This window comes from Phascolarctos cinereus, unplaced genomic scaffold (genome assembly GCF_003287225.1).
Source record: "Phascolarctos cinereus isolate Bilbo 61053 unplaced genomic scaffold, phaCin_HiC Scaffold_726;HRSCAF=1367, whole genome shotgun sequence".
Lineage (NCBI taxonomy): Eukaryota > Metazoa > Chordata > Mammalia > Diprotodontia > Phascolarctidae > Phascolarctos > Phascolarctos cinereus.
The window spans coordinates 180,799,233-180,809,259 of record NW_027556098.1 but is presented as its reverse complement, the minus strand read 5'-3'; the positions used below and the strand labels follow the sequence as shown (position 1 = coordinate 180,809,259).

At 40.0% G+C, this 10,027-nt stretch overlaps 1 protein-coding gene across 1 annotated transcript; it reads left to right on the top strand.

The window, feature by feature from the left end:
* Positions 1-8,849: 8,849 nt before the first annotated feature.
* On the top strand, positions 8,850-9,781 carry LOC110207072 (olfactory receptor 10N1-like). The gene is given in 2 exon segments (XM_020984688.1): positions 8,850-8,916; positions 8,919-9,781. Coding segments are annotated over 2 exon segments (930 nt in total).
* The last annotated feature ends 246 nt before the right edge of the window (positions 9,782-10,027 follow it).

Here is a 10,027-nt window from a genome sequence, read left to right as displayed (position 1 = left end):
ATCCAGTATGTAGCTATCTAAATGCGTATTTTTCCTAGTCTTTTCCCTCTATTAGATTGCAAGCTACTTGAGGGCAGGGACTATCTTTTGCCTCTTTTTTGTCCCTTAAGGGCTTAGCACAGACCTGTACAACTTGGCAGTATGTAGGGGCCAACATTAAAATAGACTAAACTTCTTCTGGACACAGATAGGTTTTTATCAATTCACTTTCCAAGTAAAGGTATAATTAATGATTAAACTATTTCTCAAAAACTCTTTTTTTTATTGTGATGTAATCTAGAAACTGCAATCAGCAAATACTTCTTTATGGAGTCATCTTCAGTAAAAGACTTCCCAGCCTCAACGATTTCTTTAGAAATCTAAAAACTAACCTTAGCAGATGCCTCATTTTCTGACTTTACTTTCTTGAAAAACTGTTGTTTCCCACTGAGATCTTTCAACATTTTGGATGCTTTAATTTGTTTTTCATTGGTGTCCAATTTGCTTAAGTCAGGATACTTTTATTCAAAATGGCAATGAAGACAGTATTTCTTCAGAACCCCTATTGCTTCTTGACAAACAAGGCACAATATTTTGTTTCTCATGTAAGTAGATAAGTATCGTTTGTCTACTCCAGATCAAACACTGTATATTCTGATTCAATCTTTTGTTTCTTTTTATCACCCATTTTACAAAATCACCAAAAAACCTTTAATGTTAGAACCCCAAAATCTCCACAGCAACTGCTCACGAGCAAAGAAATACTGAACTGAGTGCCTGACCTTGTTTTTTGTTTGTTTGTTTGTTTGGTTTTGTTGTTGTTTTTTGGTTGGGCAATGGGGTTAAGTGACTTGCCCAGGGTCACACAGCTAGTAAGTGTTGTGTGTCTGAGGCCGGTGTGAACTTGGGTCCTTCTGAATCCAGGCCCAGTGCTCTATCCACTGTGCCACCTAGCTGCCCCTCTGAGTGTCTGACCTTGGAGAGAGCGCCAAATAGTCACATAACTTGGAAGGCAACGGAGGGGAAAAAGCCCTGGTATTGTTGCTGCTTATTGCATAGTGGGCATCACCTGCATTGGCACATGGCTGAACTCACTTTGCCCCTGTTCAACGCTGAAAACACAACAAAAAGATACAACTCTCACTCTTCTCAGATTAGACACAGATGGATGACTCTTGGTTGCCACAGTAGAGAGTGTGCAGTAGCAACCCATCTGCCAAATTGCATGAAGGCCACAATAGTGACTGATGGAAGGTGGAAATCAAGGCTCGGACAAAGCACTCATTATATCTTTACTTTCTTTACATCTTCTACATTTTTCATGGGCCACTCCAAATCCTTTGGCAGGCCATGGCAAACAGCCACTTGTGAAGGCCTGGTTTAGCACAATGCTTTGTAGTAAGTAGGAGCTTAATAAATGTGATGATTGAACAATGAATTTCTAATAGTCCATAAACTTTTCTTAAGCACCTACTATATGATGACCACTTCCCTTAGAGCTGGGGATGCAAACAGGACAAAAAGATAGTCCCTGCCCTCAAGGAGTTTATAATCTAATGGGTGGGGGCATTTTAAAAAAAGGGAAGCTGAAAAGGGAGGAAGGAAGGAGAGGAGAAAATATGGCAGCTAGGTGGGGAAGTCCATCATAGGCAAATTTAGAGTTGGCTGGCCTGGGTGCTCTCTTTAAAAGGAGGTTTGGGGAGGAAACCTTTGCTCTCCAGTCAGAGGGGCTGATGCTGTCTTTCAGAATAATGAGGCTCCTGATCATGAGGTTCCTGGGATTGTGATGGGGAAGTCCAAAGGAATGAGCAAATATTGATAGTTATCATCTATAGAAACAATTATCTTGGGGGTCTTCAGTCTTTTTTTTTTTAAGTGTAAAGGAGTGCTGAGACCCTTAAGTTTGAGAACACCTTAGGCAAACCTTGGACCAAGGAGGAAGAAGAACAGCAAAGCAGCAAATTAGGGAGTTGGGCTGGAGAGCAAAATTGGTAAAAGTGATAGCTCTGGTTTGTCATTTCTCAAGTCCCTCTTGGTCACCTATTTTGACCTCTTCCCCTGTGATTTACATTCTCTGTTCTCTTGGGGGATGAAGGGAGAGAAAGGGAGAGCAGGGAGGGAGCTTGGCTCTTTAGGACAGGGAAAATTTGCATTACCAGGAAAGTCCAAATTGCACAGCATAGCAGAGCTTATCCCATGACTCTAGCATATGTTTCCTCGGTATAAAATCACAGTCTTGTCAACCATACACAGAGTTTGCTCTAAGAAAAACAAACAGAATTAGGTTGTCTGAGTCTATTGTTTATTTCTCTCAAAGCTAGCAGCACACATGCATGGGAGCTAGTCTAGAACTGGGCTGATTTTGGGGTTCTAGGGCATAGTTTATATACCCTTTCAACAGGGACTGATGTCACACCACATCATCTTATCTCTGTACAGAGGAAATCTCTGTATCAGGTCACACCCAGGATTTGGGCTATCTAGATAAAATCTCTAGATATCTTAGCCTGAACAGAATACAATGAGCTCCCTACCTTGGATTAAATAACTTGAGAACTGGGTTGGGGGCTGACAAAGTTTAGGAGAGTCAATGAAATCTCATTATCAGTAATATCCTTCTGAAGAAAAACTAGACCTAAAGTCAGGACTTTGGAAGAAGGGGGCTGGAGGAAGCTCAAAATCTCCAAAATAATGATTATTGAAAATCATTTTTCACAGTCTCTTCACATGCACTGATAAAGTGTCACAAGTCTCATGACTAACAGTATTTCTGGTCTGGGTTTTCCTTGATATGGCAACAGCTCAGGCACTATAAGAAACTGCTTCTGCAGCCTTCAATACAGGCCTTTTAGATCAGGCAGTCAGGCAATAAACATTTATTGCAATCTTACCATGTGCCAGACACTAAGGTTAAGTGCTGGATCATAGGATTAATAAGTAGCAACAACTTTGCATTTAAGAACAGAATTAGCACCCTTAGGACCCTTCCATTTCCAGAGATGTTCGTCTTCATTACTGTTTTCTGTACTATTGTTTTCTCATTTCTAAATCCCCACCATAGTTGAAATCTAATTAATTGGTCCCTCTGCTCAGTGGGCTCCCTATGTCTGGGGGCATGTCAGGGGATGGTAACCCAGAGGGAGATCAAGACCATGTAAGCCTTGGCAGTATGAAAAACATTGCAGCTCCTCCTGCTTGCTAGGAATTTGCTGCTGTGGATGGCAGAACAAACCTCAACATTATTGTCACCCTATCCATGGATGATGATGACAAAAAAGGAACATTTGGAGTCCCTGGCTGGGGCCGAGGCCTTACCCAATGGAACCTAAATGAGTTCAAGGACTAAGCTGAAGGGGTACATCTACCCTTGAAGAGAAACATTTTTTAGCCTGGTCAGTCATCCTTTTTGACCAAGTAAGTGCCCTGGGCTTCCCTTAATTCTTTTGGTCCTCACTTCTTAGGCTCATTAGGGAAGAAGAAATTGTATTCAGAAGACCTAGAAGAGGAGAGAGTTGCTTTGGGGATCACCCCAAGACCATTACTGAGATGCCAAAGATAAGAGAGGAACACAGGAGGGACTGAGCTGCTGCAGTAGGTCATCCTCTTGGATCAAGGGCTTTCAATAGCTTGATCCTGCTGGCCAAACTTCTTAAAGTTTGAACAGAGTACAAGTGCTTTGCTTTGCTTTCTTAAATCAGTCCCTACTTAACCATTTGCACCGCAAACACCTTTACTTCTTTCCAGGAAAAATCTCTTTAAAAATCTCCCTGTCTCCTGGTACTCTCACCTTACCCTAGTCCCAGCCTACAAAGATTAACCTATCCGAAGTATTTTGTTGTAGTTGTTATTAAGTCCTGTCCAATTCTTCTCAACTCTATTTGTGGTTTTCTTGGCAGTATTGGAGTGGTTTGCCATTCCCTTCTCCAGCTCATTTTACAAGTGAGAAACTGATGCAAACAGGAATAAGTGACTTGCCCAGGGTCACATAGCTAGTGAGTGTCTGAGGCTGGATTTGAACTCAGGAATATTCATCTTCCTTATTCTAAGCCCACTGCTCAGTCCACTGACCCACCTAGTTTCCCTTCATGAGATATAGCTCTGATCAAACCATTTTCAAAACAGTTTAATTTCTCTGAATGGTGCAAAAACTCAGTCTGGCCTAAAAGTCCTTTTGTAGTCTAGTGCTACTCTCTCTATCCAGCCCTATCTACTTCCCTTCACATACCCTACATTCCAACATTCCCTAAACATAGTCAATAAGATAATGCTGAAAGAAATCTTATACCTTTCATCATACAAATGAAGAAAACTCCACGGCTTGTTTTCATCATCTTCTCTACCTCGAAGTCCCTCCTTACCTCTGTATAAATTCTACCCATCCTTCAAGTGTCAGATCAGAAACCATCTCCTCCAAAAAGCCTTAGCTTCCTGTTGCTGGAGATTCCTTTCAATGAGCTCTTATAAAGCTTTCTGCCTTTAATGGGATTACAAAACTAGAATTGAAATCAATTTCAGTCTATCTAGAAAGGCCCTCTCATTTTAAAGACGAGAAAATTGAAACCCAGGAGCTTAAGGGTCTTGCCCAAGATAAAAAGTTAGTAAGTATCAGAAGTAAGATTTGAGCCCAGATTCTCTGGTTATAGAGCCAGGATTCTTTCTGCTGTCTGTACCCTTACCTCACTTTTACTTAAATTTTTATGGTGATTCTCTATGCATGTGTCCTATCTCCCCTAGTGGATCATAAGGACTTTTAGATTAGGTACCATGTCTTTTTTCATTTTTTTTTAATATCCCATTGTACTCAACCCAGTACATTGCACAAAGTAATTAATCAATCAATAAACATTTGTTAAGTGACTACTGTGTGTCAGGCACTGTGCTATGTGCTGGGATACTTAAGAGATACAAAAAGAGAGTCCCTCCACTCAAAGATCTTGCAATCTAATGGGGAGACAACATGCAAATATATACAAAGCAAGTGATATGCAGGATGAATGGGAAATAATTAACAGAGGGGGATCACTGGAAGAAAGTGGGGATGAAAAATATTTCCAGTAAAAGAAGGATTTTAGTCGAGACTTAAAGAAGGCTAGGGACATCCATAGGTGGAAAAAGAGTAGGGAGAGCATTCCAGGCATGGAGGATAGCCAGAGAAAATGCTCAGAACTGAAAGATGAGAACTTCTTGTTCCTTCAATAGCTAGAAGGCCAGTACCACTAGATAGAACAGTCCATGTTTAGGAGTAAGGTATAAAAAGACTGGAAAGGTAGGAGAATGTTGGTTTATGAAGAGTTTTGAATGCCAAATATAGCATTTTGCATTTGATCCTAGAGGCTATAAGATGTAACAATGGTGGAAAAGTAAGAGAGGGGCTAGGAGATTATCTATCAATCTATCTATCTATCTATCTATTGTTAACCTGAAAGTTTGGTTAAAGAAGGCAAACAAGTTAGGTGATACATGATTATATAGTTTATTCCCTTTTAGCTAGCGAATCATGTTAACATGGGAGCCAGAATGTGATTCTGACTCGGAGGTTAAGCAAAATGAGAGAGGTTTTATACAGTTGAGAGTGATCAGACTCAGGATGTCTGTGTTACAAAAAAATACAGCCTCCATATATTTGTTTAATATATAGCATGGGAAAGGAATTTTCTTAATTGAATAGGTTGTAAATACAATAAAATAGGAGAATGTAAAAGTGTCAATTGAAATTATAGACCAAGATAAGAAGAGTCCCATTATTCAAGAGAGTGTCTGATCCCAGACATCCTGCGCTTAGTGACAACGAACAGGAAAAATGCTGGTCAGTTACATCTGGTCCTGGAATTTGCTGACACAGGAAGGGGTGTTTTCAGTTCACTCAGAGAGAAAAAGATTAATTCAAGTTTTTGGCCCTTATTGGGGCTCAATTGATCTTAAATGATTATCACTATCTATCTATCTGTCTATCTATATAGATATATAGCTATAGATATATACACATACACACACACACACACACACACACACACACCCAAAAAAGCATTTGCTACTTGTTCCTGGAGGCAATAGGGAGCCACTGGAATTTTTGAGTATAGAATGTGACTCCGTCAGACCTGAGTTTTTAAGAAAATCACTTTAGTGGCTGAATGGAAAATGGAGTAGAGTGAGAAGATAATTCTGGTGGACAGCCTCATTAGGAGGTTATTGCAATAAACTTCAGGGGTGAGGAACCTGCTACCTTGAGTTCACATGTGGCCCTCTAAGAGGCCTCAAGTGAGTCCCTTTGATTGAATCAAAACTTCATAGAACAAATCACCTTAATAAAAGGATTTGTTCTGTAAAACTTGAACTCAGTCAAAAGGCTGCACCCAAGGACCTAGAAGGATACCTACAATCTAGTTATAAAGTGATGAGTACCTGCATCAGAGTAGGTGCAGTGTCAGAGAACAGGAGACATATTTTTGAGATGTTGCAAAGGGAAAACTGATAAGCCTTGGCCACGGATTCTATATGAGGAGTGAGAGATAGTGAGGAGTTGAAGAGGACTCCTAGATTTTGAACCTGAGGGAATGGAAGGATTGTGTTGACCTCTAAGGTAATATGGAAGGTGCAGGGCAGGGGAGAGGAAAGGTCATGTATTTGGTTTTGCACATATGTTTAAGATGTCTGTTAGACATATAGTTTGAGATGTCTGAAAGGCAAGTTGGAGAAATGAGCTTGGAGGTGAGCAAAGAGGTTTGAGGAAAGGCTAGGTGGATTTGAGAATCATCAGCAGAGAAAGAGTAAGTAAATACGTGGAAGTTGATGAGATCACCACATGAAGGAATATAGAGGGAAAGGAGAAAAGACTATACTTAAATCATCCTAGACTACAGAGAATCTCTGTCTTACATGTTGACTCTGCTTGAGTAAAAAAGTCCCATAGCTCAGGAAGTCCTATTTAAAACATCTCTGCAAAATTTGCCTTTGTTAAAGCTGCTGCTGCTATATTTCAATAGCTGATTATTTGGTCCTTTGTATTATTCTCTATGGAGTCTCCAGTCCAGGAATGCTCAAAACTCAAAACCATTGAAGAAAGTCTTCCAATGTCCAGATAATAAGTCTATGCCTACTTCTGTGTGATCCCTGACCCCAGCTGTAAGTCCCCCTTCTAAGTTTGTTTGTTCTAATCAGTGCTTCAGACAAGTACCTTCCAAGTTATTTGATTCCTCTTTTTTTTTCTTCTAGGCAATGAGGTTAAATGACTTGCCCAGGGTCACACAGCTAGTAAGTGTTATGTGTCTGAGGTCAAATTTGAACTCAGTCCTCCTGACTTGGGACCCAGTGCTCTATCCACAGCACCACCTAGCTGCCCCATTTAATTCCTCTTGAATCACCAGCTTTGATGATTTTATCTCCTGAAATATCCCTGCTTCTTTAAATTTCTTGCTTGAATTACTTGAAAACTTGTCCAAATAAATCATTTTGGTGGTGGTGATGGTGATGATGCCAGGACATGCCCCGGCAGGGTTGGATGTTTGTTGTTTTCTTTTAGATCCCATTTCAGGCAGGGACATCACTCTCAGAGTGCTATCCAACTCCAGGAAAGTTTATTCCCATTTATCCTAGATTTTCTCAGTGTACCCTGAACTCTGATCTCATACAAAGAGCTAAGTATAGTACCAGACACATAGTAGGTACTTAATATTTTTTATACTTAATACTTTTTCCTTCCCCACCTATAATAATGTCCACTATTAGAGCCTTCCTTAACCACACATCCTTTAAATTTCCTTCATATAAGCTGTCCATAATAGACCCCCAAATGAATTTTTCATTCCTGTGACAAAAAATCATTTTTATTTACCTGCAGAGTTGATGGTGCTGTCTTTAGCCCTTTTCACTGTACTTATCCCATTTTTCTTCTCCCTTTATAATCTTTCCCTTAGCAATCTCATTCATTCCCACTTTTTCAACTGTCAAACTTCACAAATATCTCCCAGATGTGCAGTGCCCCTTTCATGAACTATTGTGTTTCATAGATGTCTGATTTAACATCTTCTGTCCCTACTAAACTGTAAATACCTTCAGAGGAGGGTCCATGATTTATTTAAATGTTATATCCAGTACCTAGTATAAAGCAGGTATTTGATAAATGGTTTGTCAATTGAATGATTAACTGTATGTCCAGTAATTGCTAATATAATAATCTTCTATTACAGCTGAGGCTACTAAATAAATCTTCATTGTTTCATTTTGTTTCTATTCAGAGAGCTTTAAGAAAGCTGCCTCAGGTTCACACATTTGTCAACCGTAGGTTGCTCTGTTGGGAGAAAATTATTATCATCACATTAGTTATAGGTTCCACTTATTTCCTTTTAAATATTTTGTCATCTTTCCAAAATTTTTCCAATTTAATGTTTCCCTTTACATTCACTGAGTGAAGAGGATAAAGAAAAAGACCCCTAGACTTGTCAGCAAAGGCCCTGAATTTGTGCCAACACTGCCTCTAACCAGCTAGGTGAACTCAGCAAAGTGATATCAACTCTCTGAGCCTTAATTTCCTCATCTGTAAAACAAGGACAATAATATACACACTATTTATATCTAAATATCATTTTGAGAAAAGTGTTTTGTAAACTCTAACCTAATAGATAAATGTGGTCTGATGAAACAGCGGTGGGTGTTCTTTCTTAATGGGAGAGGGCAGGTTTGCTTTCCTACCTATTGGTGTCTTTTGAAAGAATCATAAATTATGGGATTAAGCTGTTGCCTTTAACCAAAACCACAAATTATTGACCTCACACGCATTGTATTATGCTCATCAAACTCATCCTCTGTCTCTGACATCTTTACTCACAATTTCTGGTTTGGCATCTTCTTCCAGCACTGACTTTCCTGTGAAAATGAAGAACCACACAGAGTTCACTGAGTTTATTTTGCTGGGAATCCCTCACACAGAGGGTCTGGAGACGCACTCTTTGTCATCTTCTTCTTCATCTACCTCTTTACCCTGGTAGGGAACTCACTCATTCTGGTGGCCATCTTATCCTCCTCTCGCCTTCACACCCCCATGTATTTTTTCTTGGGACTTTTATCGATTTTTGACATATTTTTCCCCTCAGTGACCTCTCCAAAAATGCTACTGTACCTCTCAGGGCAAAGTCAAGCTATCTCTTATAGGGGCTGTGCCTCCCAGCTCTTCTTCTACCATTTCTTGGGGTGTACTGAAGGTGTTCTTTATTCTGTAATGGCTTATGATCGTTTTGTTGCCATTTGTCACCCATTGAGATATACAGTCATTATGAACCCCAGACTTTGTGTGGTCCTGGTTATGGGTGCCTGGGTGGTGGGCTGCACTGATGCCACCATCTTAACTACATTCACTTTTTCATTACCCTATTGTGGCCCAAATGAAGTGGGCTATTACTTCTGTGACATTCCTGCTGTCTTACCCCTTGCCTGTGCTAACAGTTCCCTCGCCCAGAAGGTAGGTTTCACTAATGTTGGTCTTCTGGCTTTAACACTATTTTTCGCTATTCTTGTTTCCTATACTCGCATTGGAATGGCCATTTTGAGAATTCATTCGACTGAAGGCAGGCGCAAGGCCTTCTCCACCTGCAGTGCCCACCTTACTGCAATCCTGTGTGCCTACGGACCAGTTATCATTATCTATCTACAGTCTACACCCAACCCCTTGCTTGGTGCTGTGGTTCAAATATTGAATAACCTTGTCTCCCCTATGCTGAATTCTTTAATCTATTCTTTGAGGAATAAGGAAGTAAAGAGAGCCCTGAAAAATGTGTTATACAGGTCAGGAATCATTGTGGAGGTGTAACTAATGGGCCAGGTCTGCTTCTCACAATTGTCTCTTCAAATCTTCTTCTGTCTATTTTGTTCTTTCACGGTTCTCTTTCAGGAATAAAATGATAAAAAGAATGTTTTTTTCTGTCATTTCTACTTTTTTCTGCCTCTAAGATCTGAGATATGGATACTTTCATAACCTCATTATCCTGCAATGGACCTTAGATATGAGCAATACTCTTTGAATATGGAAGCCATAGTATGGGGGTGAAAGCTGGAG